This window comes from Orbicella franksi, chromosome 14 (assembly GCF_964199315.1).
Source record: "Orbicella franksi chromosome 14, jaOrbFran1.1, whole genome shotgun sequence".
NCBI classification, from domain to species: domain Eukaryota; kingdom Metazoa; phylum Cnidaria; class Anthozoa; order Scleractinia; family Merulinidae; genus Orbicella; species Orbicella franksi.
The window spans coordinates 1,006,241-1,030,378 of NC_138158.1; the positions used below are offsets into that span (position 1 = coordinate 1,006,241).

At 37.3% G+C, this 24,138-nt stretch overlaps 3 protein-coding genes and 1 pseudogene across 5 annotated transcripts; all 4 read left to right on the forward strand.

Annotated features, from left to right (window-relative positions):
- The first annotated feature begins 420 nt into the window (after nucleotides 1-420).
- LOC145467816 (tachykinin-like peptides receptor 99D) lies at nucleotides 421-8,632 on the forward strand. 2 transcript variants are annotated; one of them, XM_081451427.1, is made up of 2 exons: nucleotides 421-922; nucleotides 7,190-8,632. In XM_081451427.1, the coding sequence occupies exons 1-2, from the start codon at nucleotides 670-672 to the stop codon at nucleotides 8,179-8,181; spliced, it is 1,245 nt and encodes a 414-aa protein (XP_081307553.1). In that variant the 5' UTR covers nucleotides 421-669; the 3' UTR covers nucleotides 8,182-8,632. The 2 variants fall into 2 exon arrangements, with proteins under 2 accessions (XP_081307553.1, XP_081307554.1); XM_081451428.1 differs by lacking the exon at nucleotides 421-922 and adding an exon at nucleotides 6,097-6,292.
- Nucleotides 8,633-9,342: 710 nt separating this feature from the next.
- Nucleotides 9,343-11,049, forward strand: LOC145468689 (galanin receptor type 1-like). The gene is made up of 2 exons (XM_081452395.1): nucleotides 9,343-9,583; nucleotides 9,892-11,049. The coding sequence occupies exons 1-2, from the start codon at nucleotides 9,343-9,345 to the stop codon at nucleotides 10,656-10,658; spliced, it is 1,008 nt and encodes a 335-aa protein (XP_081308521.1). The 3' UTR covers nucleotides 10,659-11,049.
- A 2,765-nt stretch (nucleotides 11,050-13,814) lies between these two features.
- Nucleotides 13,815-15,094, forward strand: LOC145468690 (allatostatin-A receptor-like). Its single transcript, XM_081452396.1, has 2 exons — nucleotides 13,815-14,037; nucleotides 14,208-15,094. Exons 1-2 carry the CDS (start codon nucleotides 13,815-13,817, stop codon nucleotides 15,092-15,094), a joined length of 1,110 nt encoding a protein of 369 aa, XP_081308522.1.
- A 1,945-nt stretch (nucleotides 15,095-17,039) lies between these two features.
- LOC145468567 (galanin receptor 2a-like) lies at nucleotides 17,040-23,629 on the forward strand (annotated as a pseudogene). Its single transcript, XR_014042222.1, has 2 exons — nucleotides 17,040-17,475; nucleotides 21,524-23,629. The product of XR_014042222.1 is annotated as a galanin receptor 2a-like (transcript).
- The last annotated feature ends 509 nt before the right edge of the window (nucleotides 23,630-24,138 follow it).

The following is a 24,138-nucleotide window of genomic DNA, read 5'->3' on the forward strand; positions in this document are numbered from 1 at the left end:
TAATAAAATCAGATTCATAAGAAAGATACCACTTGTACCACTTAAAGTTTCCTCGTTTAAGTTGATTAAATCATCTTATTTCGCTACTGGGATAGGCTATGGCAATAATATAAAATTCTGAAAGTATACGTCACATCACTCTTGAACTGAAAGGAAGAACAGAAAAATACATTCTGGATTACTGTATGCAGTGTTTATAGCCTTAAAGTACGTCCCTTTTCACTGAATCGTTACTCTTAAAAAAATATATTTCTCAAGAAAAAGGTTTTGTAATAATACGAAGCCAAATATTAGTCAAAATTACTAAAGAAATAGAACTGCGACATAAAATTAAGGTCATTATTAGTCATGAAACATAAAATGAAAGTCATTATTAGTCAGGGAAAAAACACATAAATAGTATATGGCCAAGGAGAATAATTTGTGTGGAATGTATTCAGGGCGGAAGGAAAATCCCTAAGAATAGCACGTTTAATTTTGAACAACAAATAAAAATTAAGTAAAACACATTATCTGACAAGGTCACCTGATAACAAACTATCAAACACATGCAGGCAGGTGTACGATCAATAAATAAAACCAGCTACTGGTTACTTGCGCGCTGAAGTCGTTATCCGACCTGGAGACTTACGGACCTGATTTGACGGCGATTCATACATCGCTTGAAAGATGAACGCCACAATCCGCACTTTGAAGTCAAGCGCATCCTCCAACGACTCCTTTGTTCGTCCTACTCGACCATACCACGACAAGGTTGACTATAACGTTGGCGATGTTTACAAATTTGTCTTCGGTGGCATAGCAATTGTTTCTATCCTTGGCAACTTTCTCCTTTGCGTGGCAATCTGCAGACGTCGGTCAATGCTCTCGAAGACGTATAACATGCTTGTTTTAAGTCTCGCCGTTACGGACATGCTAACAGGTTAGTAAAGAGAACTTACTTAAAGAGTGTGTATTTATCGCTGGAAATTTCACGCAATATAAATTTTACAAGTAACATGAAAATTAAAATAAGATGGTGGTTAAAAAAATATATTCAGTATATCAACCAACAAAAAAGTGTCTTGATTTCGGAAAGAAAGTGGACTTGGGAAGTTTTGGTGTATTCCATGCACACAGGTACTGTTAAATTTAACATACATTTTCAAAGGACATCTAAATTCCAGTTAAATGTATATAGTAATGGCAAGATTTTTGAATTAAGGCGTGAGAAAGAAAATTCAAACATCCATATGCCCTTAGAAAAGTAAAACCCAATTGGCGCCTTCACGCCGCTCAATAAGAGTTAACACTTTCTTTTCACCAAAACACAAATGCTCATTACTGCTTCATCGATTGTCCGTTTTAATACTGAACTGAACGAATCAATTTACTATCTCTAAGTAAGAGGTGAAATATCAGCATTCCAAGAGTGTACTCAGTAAAACCTAAGCGTGTTTAATCGACGAAACAAATAAATCGTGCTATATCATCATTGTGCTGACTTTAGCAATGAAAATCATAAATGTCATGATTGTATCTGACACGTACAGCAGGTTCTCCTTCCCTAAGCGACATTCTGCTCTGTCTTGCAACGAAATCTGCAGACATCGAAATTCTTTTCTCATATATACGTTATGCTTATTTTTTTAAATACTGACGGACTGTCCTTTATAGCAAATGTTATGCATCTTTGTTGTAAAGTTATTTCTTATATAACCAAACATCACTCAGCATGTGCCAAAACTCTAAATGTCGCTTGTCAAGGACATGTTTGTTTCCGTGCAATACAGCAGCTTTCGTTTAAACATTTCCATATATCACCGTCCGCTTCACGACATCTCTCTTTGACGTATTGATGAAAGAGGAGATTGCAATATTAACAACGATAAATTGATATTTCTAGCATGGACAGAAACAGCAGGACTGTAAGCTGCACTAAAAAATGCCCCGAGCATATTGACTCGAGTACTTTGAATGATATGTTCTATCACGCTGTTTATATTGAAATCAACGAAGGGAGGAGATTATGACCGGGTTTCTATAAAGACAACTTTCTGTTTACCTGCCAAAAATGAATCGAAGTGAATATTACATGTACATACACCATTTAAGAAGTAAAACCTTGATGACATGTTTACTTAGCTGCAGATGCAGAAACAAAGTAAGTCCAAGCCGGAGAAGTTTAGAGGACTGTAATATAACTGGATTCCATATGTACTGGAAAAATTCTCGAGACAATTAGGGACTATTTTACGCGTGAGCTGATCGGGCTTTTAGAAAAAAAGCCTGATCTGTTCACAAATACAATTAATCCCTACTTGTTTCGAGAAAAAAAGACCGATCTCCTTTTAATGATACGGCAACCGCAAATACAAGTTTCTATCAAAGAAACTACTGTTTATTAGCTTGTTATAGAGGGTTGTTACAATGAAGCCACGCTGTGATTAAATATCTTAGTTTTCTAACTCTAATTCTTGACGTTTCGCCAAGTTCTTCCTAAAACATTTTTTTTTTCTTTTGCAAACGAGCCACAAAGATGAGTAAGTCCCAAATTTCCAACATGACGCTGATTCAGTCCACGCCAAGTATGTGCGGAGCAAGTTTCGGTTGATTTTTTCTTGCTTTTGTTTACTGCGGCTTCTTCTTCTTCTTTTATTTGCCTGCGCGGAAAACCTGGAAGTTTTATCTGGGACGCTTTCCTTACCAAGAGCTGACTCCATTGCTCAAACGCGACCGATGCAATTAAAATTTTTAAATTGCTCAGCTATCGATACAATTTGGGATAAATTGATCCGTTTGCAACCAATCGGAAGCCGGTATTTAAGGTATTCGTTGACAAATTGACTTCACGTCCTCAAAAGTGTTATTCAAGGGCGATTTTTAAACCTCAGTGATTTTCCAAACTGCTGACCATTTTCCCGGTGTGTGTTTTTTGATTACTACAGCTGCGCATGTTTTAAACAAAAACAGGTCGATGGGATCCCAAGTATAGGATACATCCAAACAACTTTACTTTGATTAATCAATTTGCGTTTTGCTAAGATACATAATTACAAATTTTTGTACTGCCAAAGCAAGACTGAAGATCATTTCTTAAAAATGGTGCATATATGCTAAAATTTATTGACTGGCCGAATTGGTCTAAGATGAAAAGAAGAATCCTGATTGGTTCCCTGTGCTGTCCAAATTTTGCAACACGGACTTTAAGATGGACAGCTCACGAACTAGCTTTTTTTTTTCTGGTAGTTACTTTTTCCGAACATTGGACAAAAAGGAACAGTTTATCGTTAAGTAGAAATCTCTTTCTTCATTTCTCGAGGGCCATTTGAGTGTAACTTACACGAAAGTTCAAACTGTCATTGTCATAAATGCTTATATGGCTTGGTCCATGACCTTATAAACTGTAAAAGCACTCGACCAGTATTTCACCAATACGGACCGAACAAGCTCGTTCAATAACATGGATAAATCAGGGGTTGGATAAAAACGAGCCAGCCAGCTGGTTGGTTGACTGGCTGACTGGCTGACTGGCTGACTGGCTGACTGGCTGACTGGCTGACTGGCTGACTGGCTGACTGGCTGACTGGCTGACTGGCTGACTGGCTGACTGGCTGACTGGCTGACTGGCTGACTGGCTGACTGGCTGACTGGCTGACTGGCTGACTGGCTGACTGGCTGACTGGCTGACTGGCTGACTGGCTGACTGGCTGACTGGCTGACTGGCTGACTGGCTGACTGGCTGACTGGCTGACTGGCTGACTGGCTGACTGGCTGACTGGCTGACTGGCTGACTGGCTGACTGACTGACTGACTCACTCACTCATTCACTCAAGCACTCACTCACTCACTGACTTCCATACTTACTCACTTACTTAGTGCCGAGTAGCTCATGCGCAGTTGGTGCAAATTACATATATATGAGGGAAGGCAGTAAGTACTCGGCTGACATACATCCGTACATAGCCTTTATTTTAATTTGCATTTACAGAGTAGTATGACACAACCATATTTATTATAAAAACGCAAGCATCCTTCTTCTAACACGCAAAGTAAAGGAGGCGCCACACAGTTACATAAAATATTGGACAAGCTAGTATAAATTTCTTTTCTCTTCTAATTTCTTGTTTCTACTTGGGTTTATAAGGTGAATGATGGATTAACCTTTAAGGAACGGATAAACCACACTGAAAGAATTACAAGTAAATTGTCAGCAGATTTGCCTCTTTTAATGTTTTAAATTCTGCTTTAATCCTAACTGCAATTTGCTCCATTTACACCTTTAAGTCGTAAAAGACCGGGATATTTACACAGAGGCAGCTGTACGATGTGACATTTCTGTCAATCACAAGGATTTCGCCTTTTAATAAGAACTCTAACCGCTCATTTTAAAGACGAGACAAAAAACATATTCACATTAACTCTAAAAACAAGAGAATGAATCGTGAGATCTTCAGCTTAGAGGCAAAGTTTCCTTCAAACAGCTCAAATGGGAACGAAAGTTCACTTCACCCGACGCGACAACATCAATACAAAATTGACGCTTTTAAATTTTTGTTTGGGAGCATTGCAGCTCTTTCTTTCGTGGGTAATTTGCTTCTAAGCATGGCTATCTGCAAGCGACGTCAATTGTTACTAAAGACTTACAACCTGCTCGTTTTGAACCTTGCTATCACAGATATGTTAACAGGTTTGTTTCGTGTACGTGTGTCTGTATGTTGCTGTAACTGACTACATGGATCACTTGATGATATATTTTTTTTTTTGGTATTAAGCAAGGCCTCCAAATCGGCAACTGTTTGGGTTAGGGTTAGTTAATAATATGATTGCAAAATTACTTTAATATAACTTTATAGTTTAGTTGGTTTTCAGATTGCTTCAATACTATACAAAATTACTTTGCCAGAAGGGCCAAAACATAACACTCAGTTACAAAAGAATAAATCGACAAACCAAACCAAATCTTGAAATTAATTTGTAATTCTTTCGATTAATTCATAATTTAAACTACCCTGTTTCGATAAAGTAACAATTACATTTAACAATAACTTGGATTATTTCTTTTGAGAAATAGAAGTTTGAACTAGATAACAATCTGGTAAAATTGCTTTAGGGAAAACCAAATGAACACGGCTTTAAACACAACACACTCAGATTAACTCAAAGGGGTAGCTTGAATCTATTGCTAGCCTTGTAAGCGAAACTCAGTAGTGATGCGATTATTTATGTGCTACTGTAAGTTATTCATTTTGCTGTATTGTACAGTTGAGTTCATCATATTCAGTTTTATTTTAACTTAGTTAACGTCACTGCGTCTGTAAACATGACGCACGATCGAAATTAAAAAATTTAAAAAACATATAGTGGAATCCCGATTTTTCGAACCAACAAGGGAAACGAAAATTGGTTCGAAAAAATCGGATAGTTCGAGAAATCGGGGTTAAAATTACAGTGTTCGACCGAGGAGGGGAAACTACTTTTGGTTCGAGTTGTCGGGAAGTTCGAAAAAATGATTCACTGGTACAGAGTTAAGATATTGGAAAAAAGTCAATTGTTTCCTAATGAAATTTTCTTTTATAGTATCTTGCTAAGGTTATATTTAATTTCAACCCAAAAGTCATATTCAGTTTGCCTGCAAAAATATGTTCACTTCGTTTGACGCGTACGTAAAATTTTGATTTTATTTCCTCTCGTTACACATCGAACAAAGCTTTTTTCCAGCTTTTCTCTCATTACACATCAATAAAAGTTTTATCGTGAGAAGTTGTCTTCCAAATGTAAATATTATTTTTTCGTCTTTGGTCACAAGCTCCAGAGCTATAGTGTAGACAGATTTTTGTCATTTCTTTAACTTTATGTACAATACTGAACAGATCTTTATCATGATTTTTGACAAGTGCCAAAGCAAAGTTCGCCTGAACAAATCATAGCAAAGCTTGCAAATAGCTGGCACCTTCACATTCATAAGGCACTGAAGACGTGTTTGCCTACCGACTCTAAAACGACGTTTAGTACGAAGCATCCTCAAGACAAATTGAATTACCTTTTGCTGAGACGAAATTGAGAATGATGAACAACTCAACAAATGCACTTTACTGTGGAGATAACATTACTCTTCATAATGATTCAAGCCATATTTCTGTTGAAGCCAAGGACTACGGAGTAGTGATGAAAACGTCGTTTGGAATTATTGCCAGCCTTTCATTTTTTGGCAACTTGCTTCTTTGTTTGGTGATATTTATGAAGCGGTCGATGTTAAAAAAGGCATATAACATTCTTATTGGTACCTTGGCTGTTACTGACATGCTCACAGGTATGCTGTGTAAGATTGTACGATAATTACTTGAACTTCCGTTTCAGCACCAATGATAAACACGGTTGAGAGTGGAAATTGTAATCCTATTCTTTGTAAAAAATCATAAGTTGTAATGGTTTATCGATGGCATTGTTTCCTTTTTGTAGATCAAACGTTCAAACTTTACCACAAAAAAACATCATTTTGCTTGTCTTCTCTATTTTACCATATGACATATATCTGTTAGCTTTGTAGACCTGAAAATTTGTTCAGTCCTCCACCTTTGCAGGTGAATACACTATACGACGGCATATGTGATGAATACAAACACCTAGAAAATGATGGATATCGGCACGGCGGAAAAACCGCTGCTCATGCGCATGCTCTAAGACAACGGATTTCTCAGCCAATCAGCGGTTTTTCCGCCGTGCCCATGGATATCCACATTGGGTGCTTTCAGCTTTTTAGGAACACTTACAATATTATATTTAGAGAGGAAGCCACATCAGCCTTAACTGGCTTTCATGCGTCTCCTCTATCCTGGTCGAATCGGAATTTAGAGATGTTAGCTTTTGTAAAGGGAGGAAAACCGGAGAACCCGAAATAAACCCTCGGAGCAAGGCGAGAACCAACAACAAACTCGACTCACGTATGGCACCGGGCCGGAATCGAACCAGGGCTACGTTGGCGGGAGGCGAACGCTCTCACCACTGCGCCATTCCTGCTCCCCAAATTATAAGTTATAATGGATTATCAATGACTTTGTCGGAAAACAACACTTTAGACAACTGAGAACATTGATCAGAAAGGTTAACAGCTTAAATTATTATTTTTATTTGCTTCTTTTATGACTAACAGTGAAAAGTTGTGTCTGAAAATAAAATAATTATTTTTTTCCTTTCTTAAATTTAACAGGAATATTCCTTGTTGTCACACCAGATTACGTAATCGACAGAAAAACCTTCCCTTACCCCCACGGGCTGGCAGGAGAGATTTACTGTCGTTTAATTGGCTCAACCTACATCCTTTTCATTTTTGGCAAAGCTTCAACTTCCACGATCATGTGCCTGGCTATAGATCGTTGGTACTCGATTGTAAAGCCGATACGCTACAAAACAGCCTTCAGCAAACGACGTTTGTATCTTTACATTACTTTGATCTGGGCCTCTGCCGCCATAACTCAGATCAATGAACTCTTTATCACTGCAGTAGAAGATGGCCTTTGCACATTCGTCACGCCATTTTATGGAGAAAAGGCTGAACGGATCCTTATTCTAATTCACGTGATCGTCACGTTCTACATACCAAGTATCGTTACCTGGGTGACCTTTGGACAAATCTGGACGCACATGCGCCAGCCTAACATTCGTCGTCATCTGAACAACAACAAAGCCACCAAACGCCTATTGCGCATGTGCGCCTTGGCAGCCTTTTTCTTAACATTATCTTGGTTTCCAGCGGAAACTTTTTTCATCCTGTATAAGTTTGACATTTTGAAGCTTCCTTTTGAATTCTACTTATTTACAAGTATTTTGGCAATGTCTAACTCCTGCTTCAATCCGTGGATTTATTGCCTCAGTAACAGGGAATACAGAAGAGAATTTGTTCGACTTCTCTGCTGCGTGAAATTTAACATGACAAACTCCAGAATCGGCAGTTTGTGCTTTGGTTTGGTGCCAAACAGGAAATTAAGATATTCATTTTCAGGTGATCCTGACCAAAGAAGCTCAACTGGCAATCTGGTTGATGGTCCATATGTTCTTAGAGTACGTCGGGCGCCAGAGGACTCAAGTTTAAGCTTGTCGGCCGAGACTTATTTTAGCAACACCGCTTGCTCTGAAGCCAGTCAAACAGAAGAGGTGCTAAGTGATCGAGTGGTCTCAAGGCGGGCTGAAGCGAGCATATAACAATGTTCATTCGTGTTCTTTCATGGAGAGATTCCTCTCGGCAGCTATTATTCTGAAAGTAGCACTCAGATAGCCCCATAATGGCAAGAGAATTAACCACAGATCGAAGAAATCATAGACTGACAATACCAGAGAAATTTAAACGTGGCTGCAACAGTTTCCAGCACTTTCCAAGACTTGGATTTCGATTAATGATTATAGCCACCCTTTATCACGTTGCAATCATCGCATTATCAAATTTTTATAAGCAGGATAAGAGGCAACTTCTTTCAAAATTCTGTGCATGGTGTTCAGAGCCACCTTAAATTTTCGAAAGAAAAAGTTTCAAAGTTTGAACTTTCAAATATTTGTTAAAGTTTCTGAATCTACAGATTTTTTTCCTTTGAAATATTTTCCCATTTTTTAATAGTCCAAGTGAGACGGCTGTTTTTGTTTTGGTTTTAGCGCTTCCGTTTACTTTCTCTCTCAAAATTAAAAGAGCGTATTGAAATCAATTATAGTGCTATTGACGCTTTGAAAATTACAATTTGTCACTATTGCAAAACTTTGAGCCACAGCACTTGAGCTAAAAGATTAACTATTCTTAAAGCTTCAATGCAAAATGTAAATTTAATTGTACAGTTACCAGCCACGATTCACAAATTAGTTAGCTCACTTGTTCTATTAAAAATAAAAGGAGATTTAAATGACATTATCAAAAGTTGATATTCAAATGAATCATGAAATAAGCGTTGTTTATGTTAACTATGTTACGTAAAGAATTTAACAATTGATGTTCATCACGTATTCATTTTCTAAGTAGAAAAATCCTGCCAGTAACATAAAGAGTTAAGAGATGAAGAGTGCACTGAACTGTAAAAATATCAGAAGCACCCTGTAGATGTTATCTCCGATATGTGCAATACCAGACATATTAACCATATAGTGTTACAAGTGTGTTACATACGTCAATGGCCTTTTAGTTCTTACAGTGAATAATGTGTCTTGCAGTTCCTGTTTACTAGCTTCAACCCACCGGTTTTACATTGATTTTTGTCGTGTTGTGCGTCTATAATGAAAATTGCCTCACTCCTTTAAATACATGCCTTTCATTATGCGCATTTAATATATTTAGTGAAAAAGGAAAGTATCTTTCATGGCAGAAGAGGGAAGTTCAGCAAAATGTCAAACTATACACTTTCTGTTCACGACAACAACCACACCGACAGATATTGCATGTCAAGCAAGGATAAAGGAATCGCCGAGGGAGGAACCATTTTTAATATGGTTTACGGTATAATTTCAGTGCTCGCTTTCACCAGTAACTTGGTGTTTTGTTTGGCAATGAAAAGAAACCGAAAGAATCTTAAGACCCCTCACGACTTACTGATATACAGCTTAGCTATCGCTGATACGCTCACGGGTAAGAAAAGATAATCCAGAAATAGTCAATGTTATGAACAGTCCTGTAGGACCCGGTTAATTCGTAGAGCATCTAGCAGCATGCTGAGCCGGGGTTTCTCTTCGAAAGAGACTTGCGCTTCTTGTAGTTACCTTATGTTTCGGAAACCAGAGTTATAAAGGAGTAAAGAAAACAGGGTAGGAATGGCCTTTTTGACAAACATAGTCAACTTTTTTCAACTCCGTTTCTATTAATCCGATAGATCTTCCCAATGTCATTTAACTTTAAAGTTAATTTTGAACATCGTGAGCGTAATCTGTTTACTTAAGATCTCAACGAAACTTTGCATAATCGCCATCTCCTTTATCTTTCAGGTCTATTTATAATTATTACCCCAAACTACGTCATAAATATGTCCTCGTATCAAGTACCAGGAGGTATGGCGGGCGAGATCTTCTGCCGAGTGTTATTTTCTAAGTTCTTCATTTTTACATTTGGGAAAGGCTCTGTCCTGACCATCGCATGTCTTGCTGTTGAACGGTGGTATGTTCTTATTAAACCTTGGAATTATCAAACGACCTTCTCTCAGCGGAAACTCTACAAATACATTGGATGTATTTGGCTTATTTGCCTTGGCCTGCAATGTTATAAGCTATTTTACGTGAGATATTTTCAGCATTCATGTTACTTCATTTCTTTGCCTCTCGAGAAAAGCGTGGAGACTACAGTTATTATTCTCTATGTTTCGTTCACATATTTCCTTCCTACGGCCATTACTTGGGCCGCCTTCCTTCACATATTTGTTAGAATAAACAAGTTAAGCGTCCTACGACAAAATCGAGGTAAAATAGAAAAACGTCTGTTACATAGAATGTGTGCAATCACATCCGCAACGCTGACAGTGTGTTGGTTTCCCACAGAAGTCTCCTACGTTCTGAATCAGTATGGCTTCCCCATTCTAAACTTTGGCACTCCCTTTCGAGACTTCACCGTGGCGCTTGCACTTGCAAATTCGTTTGTAAACCCTTGGATTTATGTTCTATCGAGCAGAAAGTACAGGCGAGTGTTAGTGGAATTCATCCGTTTAGCCTACTAGCCAGTCTGCATTTCGAGAGCGATGGGAATGGGGAAAGAGATATGTTGTGAATTTTCTCACTAGAAATAGGATCCAGTATCATGTTAATGATCAGTAACAACTTAAGACTCTGGTCGGATCTGAAGGAGGATGAAAGACAATGTGGACTATGATAAATATTATCACAGTGCATTTGCTCTCGATGTAGAAGGATCTGTTGGTCTTGTGTCAAGAATTGATGCTACGATTCTAAGAGGGGACCTGGAGAATACTTTGACCACTAAAATAAACAATGGATAATAATCCTAACTGATGGGATCCGAGCAATTGAGATTTTAAGTCATCAGCTTGTTATTGTGCAATCACAAGAACTCAGTCCCTGGCCTAGTTTGTCTATATCAGACTAATGCTTTTTGAACAATGTTTTTTTGCTCTTCCAAGCATTTCCCACTGAGTAAAGCGAGTGATTTGAGATTCATCACCGACTGTCCTTGTTCTGTTCCGTTCGGTTATTCATTACTTAGCAGGACAAAATAAACTGGTTACCGCGAGTAAAAAGAGTATTTTCTTAACTAGAATTCCTTGTTGAGAAATTATCTGCCGATAGAGAAGAAAATCAAATCAAACAAAAATTATAGTTGATCTAGCCAGTAACATTAATTAAGGTGCTGAAAATACCATTGGTCATTGTATAGATATAACCCGTGCTAGGAGTTGCCAGTGAAAATATGGGATTATGAAAACTTAAAACAGCTAATCTGTCCCAATCTCAAACAGTGGAAGCATGTCTCTAGATCTATGTCACCAGCAGAATCTCAGAGTCATTCAGACATTCTTATGAGGAAAAAAAATATATCATAAATGTCTTATAGCGCGACTTTCCACGAAATGATCAAGTGCGCTTGACATCATAAAAAATTAAAACTAACCCTAAAAGTCTTAATATTACTATGGTTGCTAAAAATTCAAAACGTATTAAAATAGATAAGAATTAAAAAAAAAGGAACGAGAGAGGGGGTTTGTTCGTCTTAACCACATTTCGAATGCAATTTAAAAAATGTTTCATCTTGATATAAAGTAAATTGCCTGATTAGTGTATTGCCGCCTGGCTAATAATTATTTATGATTAAAGTACGTTGCAAATGTCTCTCTTCTGAATCGTACATTCATTACCTGCTGGTTTTCTAAGTGCATGATCTTCCGTTTGAAGCTTTATTGTTTTTAGGTCGACAACAAGTGTGAATTATTTAATTTCATGCACAACAGAATAATTCCTTAGTGTGTCGGCCACAAAAGATAACTGGTTGCGTTTCACAATGGATTCAATCCCTGGATTGCACACTTTGTCACCAATACGATATTTCATTACACTTAATAAAATAAAATTCTAAGATTTAGATAACAGGAATAAAACAAATTGGCTTTGCTCGATGATATCAAAATAATGTATAACAAATAAAACGATCACTTCATGTATTCAAGAAACATCAGTGAACAAGCAAGTAGAATAAAAGGACTGAAAACAACCTAACAAGCTGTATGCTGAGCCCGTAGGCTGCTGAGTAGTAGGTTAGTAATTACAGCAAATACAGAGTTGGCTATGGCTACCCCGTGCATTCATTCGTGTTAACATAAAAAATATTCCTTTGTCAAGTCGTTGGCAATCACCAAAGAGGAAAAATAGGTCCCGTTGATAGGTACCATCTTGGAGGTAACACCGACCTCGAAATTACTTTTGTAATTTCGGTATCAACGAAAGGTTTGTTATGATTTCTTTCCAAGAAAATTAGCATAACAAAGTGTAAAATGAGTGCCAGCTTCCTTTTCTGAAACCCTGTGTAAACAAAAAAACGTCCTATTCGAGGAGATGAAATTTGGTCAGCGACGGTGTTTGTTGTGTATCGGTTTTTGACGGTTGAAAACATTATTTTCCAGAGGCGGAATTCTAAACTAATTACCAATGAATAGTACTCGAGGCAGATTAACATACCTTCCCTCGTAAATCTTTACTCTACACAAAAAGCTGGAAAACAATAACTTCATTGATACCTAAAAAGCTATTGCGGTGTGTCGGACTATCTTATATAAACTGTGTCCATAACTTGGTAAGTGATGTTTTATTCTGAAGGTCTTTTTCGACTGCTTTCAACTTCACAAACCGACACTTATCACGGGAAAAAGTCAGGCAGATTGAATGCCCTTTACCCTTATAAATATTCTAATATTAATTGCTTTCTTTTGGTCTAACTCTCTCGTCGACAAAACAATCGATCCTTTGAAATATAATTTCTAACAGACACCATGTCCGCTCACCCTGAAAATCAAGCCAGATTAAGCACTTGATTTCGTGCATTCCAGCTCAAATCTTATACAAGTGATTACAAAACGGAAAGGTTATACCTTATATTGATATTTGACAATGAAATAAGCTGCCTTTTATATTACAAAAGTTGTGTAAAATGTATCTTGGATGCTCTTGAGAAGTTAGCTAACTGTACATCGCCCTTCCAAAGGATATTTGCAATATTGTTGCCTCTACCGAAAGCGGATAGATCAGGCTACGGAAGCTCAGAAAAATTTTGAATTTAGTATTAAAACGAGTATGTTATTATTTGAGGTGTTCCAGGCACTCTTTATACCAATAGCTTGTAAAATATATATTGTTATGATACTCTGTTTATTTTGATATAATACTTCATTAAGCCAAACCATTGGCAAGTGTTTCTTTTAGTTACCGACAGAGACAGAGGCAGCAAACATCCAATTTCTCCTCCCAACATAATTGTATGTTGGCCAACAGGTGACGGAATCAAAGAAAGTCGTTACTCTCACGTTGAATCTAATCCAAGCTATTTCCAGCTTGGAACTTAGACGATGAACATCAAAAACACCCTTGTTTTGTTATACGCCCCACATTTTCAAGATAATAGTAAGTAAGTAGTAAGTAAGTAAGTAAGTAAGTAAGTAAGTAAGTAAGTAAGTAAGTAAGACTTTATTTTACGAGGGTAACATTTGACAGTAATAAAACTGATAACCTAATGGCCCTCAAAAATAAAATTTGAAAAAGAAAGAAATAGTGACAATCGTAACAATATTAAAAATAATTAAAATAAAATAACTAAGCCTATATACATATTTTACATTTTTAAATTGTTATTTCAGATGTCACCAAGGAATATGTCTAGTAATTCCACCAATAACTCGGTGACGAGTCCTCCAGCCACGCCCTCTACTCCTCTAGCCTACTCCTATCTTCTACGAGTAGCGTTTGACATAATTGCGTTAGAAGCTTTTGTTAGCAACGGTCTTCTATGTGTTGTTATACTGAAAAACCGTAAGATGCTCAGGTCAGCCTATAACTTGCTGATATTTAGCCTAGCTGTGACAGATTTGCTAACAGGTAATTTTAAGTTTGAAGTTTTCACTTTTGGATCCTTTTTCTGTAAAGCAGTGAAAGTAGCTTTTCATACCATGTTTATTTATATTTGTCATTGAATTACGTGTTTCCCTTAATAACAGGTATCGGACACGTGCATTTAATATAATCAAGTTACTGTTTTGTGTTTGAAGGAATATTTCTTGGAGTGACACCTAATTACCTCATCGCCCTTAATTCGTACCAGGCTCCGAAAGGAATTTTCGGCGTCATCTTTTGCAAAATCATTGGTTCCCAGTACTTCGTGTTCCTTTTGGGGAAGGTTTCTGTCCTCTCAGTCTCAAGCCTCGCTTTGGAACGGTGGTATTCTGTGGTCAAACCTATAAAATATAAGTTGAAATTTAAAAGACGACGAGTCTTCACTTATCTTGCTATCATATGGTTCATCTGCTTGCTCTCGCATGTCGCTATGCCGTTTGGAATGACGCTCAACGAAGACAGCCATCGATGCATTTGGATTGCACTGGACTACCCGGCACAATTAATAATCACAACGTACGCAGTTGTGACATTTTTCATACCAACTGTGGTCATGTGGGTGACATATTTGCATATCACTTTATCCTTAAAGTCTTTACCTGGAAGACACAACAAGCGCGTTACACGTACACGATTTAGACTTCTACGCATGTGTATTATAGTAGCATTAATATTGACAGTGTGCTGGTTTCCAAATCAGCTCTATTACGTTCTGTCCTCGTTTGGACTCGTCAAACTGGAGACGCCTTTTCATCACTTTACAATAGTTCTTGCCATGTTTAATTCATGTACCAATCCAATAATTTACTGCTACACCAATCAGCAATACAGGAGAGGATTTCTCTCCATACTTTGTCCCCTTTTCAATTGTTTTAACTGGAGAAGACGAAGGGTTGTGACCTTAGCCCAAGATTCGTCATGGGATGGAAGAGGCAGAGATTTTCCTGCGGAGAAATTTGACGGTGGAGTGCTTTTGCAGTTTCGCTATATTAACAATGGCTGTGAGATACTTGAAAACCATCAAAGGAACAGCAATATTTAAATTATCACCTTGTTAATCAATTGTAAATAATTTACAAGGACTCCAAGGTATCTTTTTAAATTTATTATTCTCTTACTTATTATTAACCTTCATCTTTATTATCTGCCGTACTTTTACTGTGACATGAGCCAGAATAAGTTAACTGGATATATAGACTGGAGACTGGAGTATAAATGTATGTCGCATATTTGCTGCATGGGTTCTTGTTTATGCGCTTATCAATACACTACCGTTCTTGCATAAAACCAATGCCCAATCATTGGTTAATTAGTTAGTCTAACCTGTTAAAAACACCCCTAATTTTAGCTTTAAATGTTCACAACTTAAAAGCGAGTTCGGCGACCCCATTCTTTATTATTGAATAATAATAACCATGTCAAAATTGAACTTTTCACAAAGTTTAAAAGTAATTGTAAGAGCGGATTTAGAGTCACCTTAACCTTTTGAAAAATTAAAGTGGCTGTGAAACCCATCACACAATTTTTAAAACTTGACTGTTGCATTTGTTGTTGCACTGTTGAAGTTGTACTTTATTAACATGCTTATTGCATTAACGTTATAAGACGTTTACGGTTTAAGCTATTTGGTTGCCTTGAATGTTCATGTTACTTATGAGCCACCATTACGATTAACCTAAATGGATTTTGAGATAGACAAAGTAAAAATGAAAGAAACTACGTGGGAAGCATCCCGACAAATCAAAGCAACCTTCTGTTACTGTGTAAAATATTGTGGCGACAGTCCTCCTGCACATAAACAAAATGGGCGGTTTTTTTAATAAAGATGTACGAGTTTTTTTGCTTTTATCCCGCTTTACAACCTTAGGTAGATATGGATAATAATAACAGCAACAAACATTTTCTCTCTGTGAGTGGTTTTCTTTATGATCGCTCTTTGTTAAAACCAATTGCAAAATAGTAATACATGTATAACTGAACAACATGGAGTCCTCCAAGACGAAAGCTTTATGTGCGAATTCAGTAGCTCAGGGAGGTTTAATTCTTATTTTAGTCGTCCTGGTTTCTGAATTCCATTCAGAGGTCTTTTTTTTTTTAATCAGTGAAACAGGTACAGCAAAGCAAAGCAAAGCCAACATACGATTTTTTTATATCTGATTTTTCGAACAGAGTTTGACAGTATAATGTTGACTTCTGTCATCAGCTGAAGCGAAGACGACATACTGATATTGATTGTAAGCCTTTGTGCGCTACGGGTTGGAAGAAAATTCAATCTGGATTCGGGATGGTGACATACTTTACTTACGGTGTTTTTTTTGAGACCAATAGCTTCCCAGAATTCTTTTATTATTGACCGACACGACCATTCACATAAGTCAACAAACGGAAAAACAAGATATTTCTTTTTTATTTGATCCAACTTTAATTAGGCAAAACATGATTTCTGGTCTCCGCAAAACTAATTTTTTAATATACTATATCCGGGATAGGTTTGCTAAAGGACCCTAAAGCCATCACAAAAACTTAACATTGCCTCGTGTTATTTAAATATTGATGAGTATTGCTGAATTTGAATATTGTCATAATGAGGAGTTATTTTCCTGAAATTTTTATGAGCGATGGTCGCTAGCCTCACTCACGCATTGTTCTTGTCGAGCCTAAAGCCTGTTTATGTCAAAACAAGCCTAAAACTTCTTTGTGTCCAAAATTAAATAAAAAATGATAATGCGATACCTTATTGCTCGTCTTGACGTTACGTCCGTCATTTTCCAGTTTGTTGAAACAAGAAAATACACCATCCAATATGATCAAGCAATTCAGAGGCCAAACATGTTGTTTTTTGGACAAAAGAGCTTGAAATAACCAGCTGCAATTTAAGAGAGAGACGATCCGAACTAATTTTATAAAATAGTCTATTCTGTTTATCCATTCTGAGTAAAATTCAAGAATTAAGTCATGAATGAAAGAATATTTGCACAGCAAACGGAATGGTCAAACAAGCAATGATAGTTCCGTCTTCTAGAGCAGGTGGATTTAACCAATCGTGTGATGAATATAATTTCTCTATGCAGCAATTTTGTTTTCTCAAAAAGGATGTGTCACTCAAACTTAATTATAGAAACCTATATGATCAAAAAAATAGCTCCCCTGCCTCAAGACTGCAGTGCAACGTTGGCAAAATGAATTTTAGTTCAAACATCTCGATGATCCCCGAGGAATCAAATTCAAATGACATGACAGACATGAGAGGAATAATATCAGAAGAACACAGCCTTGTGGTGACTGCAGTTTGCGGGTTCATCGCTGTATTTTCGTTCATCGGCAACCTCCTGCTATGCATTGTTATCTTAAAAAGACGATCAATGTTAACCAAGCCTTACAATGTTCTGATATTCAACTTGGCTATTACAGACTTGTTAACAGGTGAGATTTTCTTCATTATCTTCCGTAAAATTTTCTTTAAATCAATCTTCTTCCCTTAGTCCTCCTATGAATGCACAACAAAGCCACGAATCACTGCACAGATGCCATCTGCGGAAAGGGTTTTATAAGTATTTTTCCATGTTTATCTTTTGGGAAATTTTCTACTCTTTTTTAGCCTTTGTAAAAGGCATTCACATTAAAATTTTTTTTTTTTGGAGGAAAATCCCATCGCACCATGGGTTTGTTTAAAATTCTGGCATTATTTCAAGTTTCGCTAAAAGACAAACAGCACAAAAACTACACAGTAGCGCGTTCAACAGAGTTTACAAGATAAATTATAAAATAAAAATTTATACATTTTCTGGTTTAAGTTTATCAAATTGATCACACGTTCAAGTCAAGGAGTATCCACCCTTGCAAATTTTTGTCGAATGTACGTCATATCGTACCCGAACTCCGGGCCAACGATTTTTGCATCTGTGTACATATGTAAACAGTGAGGCTGAAAAATGTCTTAGTGATACAAGCCAAAGCTGGGAAATGTGAGTTAGGAGATTGGTATTCATTGGTGTGGATGTTAGACATAGAGAGCAAAAAAATGTCAAATGAATAAGTACAACAAGTTTCCCCTCTATTCCAAGAAAATTAAGTAGAAAAGAAATAATAATCTTGGTTTAATCAAAGATGTCAAGTTGGTATCAAAAGAATGTGAAAAGAACGTGAGAAGTATCATTTTGATCATTTTTAACACGTGATTATGTGGGCAAGTTAAGGGTTGTAGTGGTGCATCAGATTATGCAAATTAGGGTCAATCGCTGTTTTGCCGGCGTATATATTGTTTGCCATTCTAGGACAAGGTGGTACGTAACTGTGGTACGTAAAAATTTAGTGAAAGTGTTAATGGCAGCTTGTAACTGGTTGTTGAGATATTCAGATTAATTGTATGTCAAATTTCCAGTTCATTTGTTGGTCGGAGAAGGTGTCAACCTCAATAGCTGGTTTTCACATGACGTCACCAAAATTCGAACTACAAAACTATTGATCCTCCTGAGATTTTACTTAAATGATGTATAAGAGCAGCTGAAAACTAATACTCATACAAATTTTCGCTCCAAATGGGTTCTTGGTTTTGTGATACACTACGCTTGAATTTCTAAGCTTTTGCGTGACGCGGCATTTACATGACGACCTAGAGAGCTGTCATGATGGTTAAAAAAGTGACTTATTTCGGGGAACTTGGCTATCTGAACAGTTCATGTCTTAGAAAAAGTATTATTTTAATGTTTTAGAGTTCCTCGAGGGATAAATTCACGCTTTTGTGACAAAACTCAGTGACAGATGTTTCTGTTGGTTTCCGGCCGCCATGTTGGTATCCATACGGATGGGCACCAGCCTGGCGTCTCCATACAAATCTCTATAATATCTCGCGTAAGAAAAATTGCTGTGACCAGAATTTTGGCGAGAGTCTTTGCATATTTACCTTCTTTCATTTCCCAGATTCTGGACTTTATCTAATGACCGGTTATGATTTTGGTTGATCTATTTTGAATTGCGTGACACTGAAAACAAGCAATTGTTCGGGCGTGCGTCACGCAACGGTGACGTAGAGGCTGCGAAAGGTTTGTTCAAGTCACGAAAAGGCTGGCTTATATCTGTCAACATTATGTAACTGTGTTGGTAAACAGTTTTAAAATAACCTTCCTGCTGTAGTATGAAAGTGGGCTGTCAGAATCATTATTTTTGTTTCGTTTCCTCAGAAACGAAAGGTATTGTTTTCAGTTCAGGGGTGAACTATTTACATAGTGATTTGTAATATCCAATCAGAGTAAAGTTCGTAATTGTTAATGTAAATACGGCGGCAAACTTTCAGCCAAAACTCGATGCATCGCAACAAAATGTGTCATTTTGTGAAACTCTCGTTTCTCGGTATTATCTTGGACAAGAAAACTGCGAACTGGACTTGATAGTGATAGTGAAAAAGAAATATATTTTCGAAATAGAGACACTGCCACACCACGCGATTTTTCCACCAATGCGATATTTTAAGCCGATGGAAGCAGTTAGTTTTGTTTAGTTTACAAAGAAATGGTATTGTTTTCCGTTCCAAAGTGATTTATTGACATAGTGAGTGTGAATGTTATCAGGGTAAACGCTTGTAATTCAAAAATAAGTTCTCGAAACCGAATTTTATTTCGTGACACGGAAAGAAAACGAGATTAAAATGTCATGCAGGTAGAAATAATTGGCGACTTAAATGTTCCTAAGTCTTACTGAAACGATGTATTCTAGAGAAACGAAAATATCTGTTTCCGTGCTTGATTTAAATGTGATTAAGATCACAACCACGGCGACATAATTTTGGTCAATCAGAACACGTGTCAGGAATAACAATCCCGCCCCTATTCTGTGGCTGCTTACGGGAAAAGAACACGCACTTAGTGCGTTTAGACGATACTACAGATATGATATATTGTGGATGATAACTAATTCATCATATTGAAATTTAATTAACGTTGGTATATTGCAAAATAGGCACAAGATGGCTTTTTTATGAGGTTTTCTTCATATCGTATGTCGACATTTTCCAGATTTAGTTGAATTTCTCGAATTTTCCGCCTCAATTCCAGTAGCTTTACTTCTTAGAGCGCGCTTTTAAAAATAAGAAAATTTGTTTTTCGACATACCGCGGCATTTCAAGAGCTGGTTTCCATGAAAACACCGATAGCATTTGTATTTTAGCTTCATAATATTCAAGCGAAAGTGGAGGAATAATTGCACAACTGTCGTCACACACGAGTCTTCCTTTTTGAAAAGAAAAATATACTGCGTCACTGACAACGAAACGTAGAGTGCCGCATCCATTTGAATCAAGGACTGCCCGGCACAGAAATGGAAAAATTATGCGTCAAATGCTTTTGCCTCTTAGTTCTATTTAGCCTCACACACAATACTTTGAAGTTCTGAAGAATTTGGCGGTGTTATGAGGCCCTCTTCCCAAAGCACTTACCCTATTTAAGACCAAAGTCTGCGATTTTTCTAACCTATTCAAGTTATGGCCTGACCCTTAAATTACTACCCTGTTTCAGACCTGCCGTAGTTCTCTATTTCAGAATTATGTTTAAGGTATTGTGAATGGCTTTAGTTGCTGGTCCTATCAATAATGATGAAAAAAGAAGCTTCTTCTAAAAAACGTACCTAATTCAAGACTAAAGTGCAAAAACCATACCCAGTTTGAAACCAAAATGACCAAAATCGATAGTCTACTTCTGACTAAAATGTCTTAAAAAAACATGTCCCTCTGATGCTGAACATACCATATAGCCGATATAAGGGAACACCCCCCCCCCCGCCCCTGCCCTAGGGCACAGTCAAAGTAAAGTATCACAAATAAATCCATTTCGAAGCGCGCGCACTGTACTAACTGATACACGTGTAGACAACTTAAATTAATCAGCCCCTTCTCTTCTACAATAGGTTCAGTACTAAACATCACCTGGCCGAAAAACCCCAGGCACTGGCAACTGAACAGATCAGTGCGGTGCAAAGCGGCGCATTAGCAGATATCCCCCTCACCCCAGGACTTCTCCTGCCCAACATATTAAAACCCCAGCCTTTTTCAGACTTTGAACACCTTTCCGGAAACGAAACACTATTTCTTTCTGAGAAATAGCTTCTTGTTTCAATTAAAGAAGCTTTGGTTATTGTTCAATGTAATTTTTCCTCTTTCCAGCAGAACTGTTTTTTAACGAAAAGAGTAATTCCATATCACCCCTAGGTTAGCTGATGTCAATCGTCAATTGAATCACGGGTTTGCTCATAGAGTACTTCGGTGTTATTTACGTGAGTGATTTCATTCTTATAACACATGTTTTGGAAACTGACAAGCTTATATAGGTCACATGACTAACACTCAATCTGGGGCCTAATTTTCTTTTTTCTTACCTGAGGGCAGTAAACAGGCTTTGAGAGATATCACTAACTTACTGAAAACGCAGCCGAATAGCATGACTTTCTGTTAATGTTTATATTATACGTGTTTTACTTGCAGGAATTTTTATAACAGTGGCACCAAGCTATGTTCTTGGACAAAGGTATTATTATGTGGATGACAACATTGCTGGTGAGTTGTTTTGCCGGCTGATTGGCTCTACGTATTTTCTGTTCGTGTTTGGAAAAGGTTCTACCTTGACGATAATGTGTCTAGCTATTGAACGGTGGTTTTCAGTTGTGAAACCAGTAAAGTACAAATACGCTTTCAAGAGAGGAAGGTTGCTGTTGTACATCGCCATTATATGGGCCTTCAGCTGCTTTACACAGATCAATGAACTCTTTATCATGAAAAATTCTCACGGGATCTGCGCATGAAGCTCTCCTCCTTACAGCGTGAAAACCGAAAAGATACTGACACTGTTGCACATCTTAGCGACTTTCTTTGTTCCAAGTATCGTTACTTGGGTTACATTTGCACATGTGTGGTTTCACGTACGTAGTACCATGGTTCATCATCGTACACGCTTGAGTAACTACGAGCGCGCCAAACAGAAGCTGATTCGCATGTGCGCTTTGACTGCACTTTTACTAACAGTTTGTTGGTTTCCGGCGGAAATGTTTTTCATTTTGAAAGAATTCAATGTTGTTACACTCTCCTTAAGCTTCTATCAATTCACTGACATGCTCGCAATGTCGAACTCTTGTTTCGATCCTTGGGTTTACTTTCTATATAACCGAGAATACAGAAAAGCTTTCCTCAGCCTTGTTACAGTGAAAATGAGAAAGCAAGACAATCGAACGACTGCCTTTAACCTTTTGTCTACAGCAAAATCTCCTTCAGTGGTCCTTATACGACAAGTCAATATGCAGCCCGAACTCGGATCAAGAGAGATAAACGTCTACCTATGACACGTTAAACAGTACACCAAAACTATGTTACACAGGGACCAACCTCCCTTCTTAGGAATCCCCGTTGTAGTACCAGAAAATTTTCTGAGCCTTATTGTGCCATTAGAAATAGTACAAGCACTTCAGGAGTTGTCAGGTCATTAGGACCGTGGACTTGTCGGTCCTCATTCAACATTCCCATCAGCTAACTAACTTGAACAGAGCTTTAAGAAATTAATAAAAGTGACAAAAAGTATAAGATTTAGTATCACTGGTAATGTTCAAGGCTAGCATCCTATCCAGGGAGCGGAGAGGGACAAGCTCCGGCAAGTTAAGACACATAGCCCGATGTAGATTTCACCCTAATGTTGGATTTCAATGAGCTCATAGTAGTGTTTCATAATGGTAACCGTGGAGTTTATGAACCTCAGAGGGTGGGCAAGGTTTAAACACTAGAATGTTTTATACTATGTTAACCTGAACAGTTTTAAAAGCTCAGATATTTGTCAATTATCGGGGATGGACCTTTGGACTATATATTGTGCATCGTCTATCATTTTAAAATCGTCCCTTTTCTTTGTACAAATGATCGAAAACCTTTTTCTTGGCTGGTCCCTTCAGCTAACTGTTAAGTCATTTACCAATGAAAGCCAATGACAAGGCGGACACCAACATGTGAAGTTTTCCTATATGCCTCCACCCGGAAGTTATCGTCAACCCTTTCGTCTTGCTCATGAAATATGAATTAATCACAGTAAAACTAAAAGTAAAAAATTCCTTCTTTAAAATAAAAAAAACAGAACAAATTATAATCCTGCCTTTTTCTTGGAGCTGAATAGTGCAAACTCTGTTATGGTCGTCAGTGATGCATTTCCCACTTGTAAATAATAATTGGCACACATGGTAACCGATAAGTGCACTAGATCATTTATTCATCACGCCGGAACTGATTAAATAATTTTTCATGTCATTAAAGGTTGCCAGGTCATTTCATAGATTGCCACATTACTCATTCCATCTGCTCTTTGTTTTCGGGTTTTTTTTAATTTTTGTGAACACTTTTATGGTAATCCGACTGGGAATTACTTACTTCGAAACATATTTAATGTACAAAAAGAAACAGTTAAAAAGCGAAGGATTTCTGTTTGAGCTAAAAAGAAACAGCACCGTCCAATAACCAAAGAGAGAATTTTAAGGCACCGGTTTAAGATCTTGAAGTTGGCCGATTGCGAGTTCTGAGTCTCAAGTGTCATTAAAGGTAAGCCGGATTTCATGAAAAAATATATATATTTCCTAGTCTGGTAAAGCATTAATCAAAAATGAGATGAAATCATCCATTAGTTCTCGCAAGAAATTTACATTTCTATGTCTGTTAAGAAATAAACTTAACCAAGTATTTTCACAAAGCTTCTTTCCGGTAGAGCCAGAGGTGAAAATGAACCAATATTTCACTAAATTAAAATACAAATTCACTGAATCTGCAACGACGTATTTCGTTGTACAAGTATAATACAGCATCGTTACCATCGATAACTATTAATTTTTTGCACCTTTAAAACGAACTTTTGCTTATTGACTTTTAAATTCTCTGGGATATAACATTGATATTGGAATTGTCTTTAAAATTATTCTAGTCAAGTGGCTGTATTTATTTTTCATTCTGGATCGCACATTTCTTGCTGTGTGGACACTGGTCTTTTAAAGTTGGATTTATTTTATCCCAGGTAATATTGAAAGAGGAATAGTGGTACTGAGCACGTTGGTTTTATCAAGGCGAGTTCATTT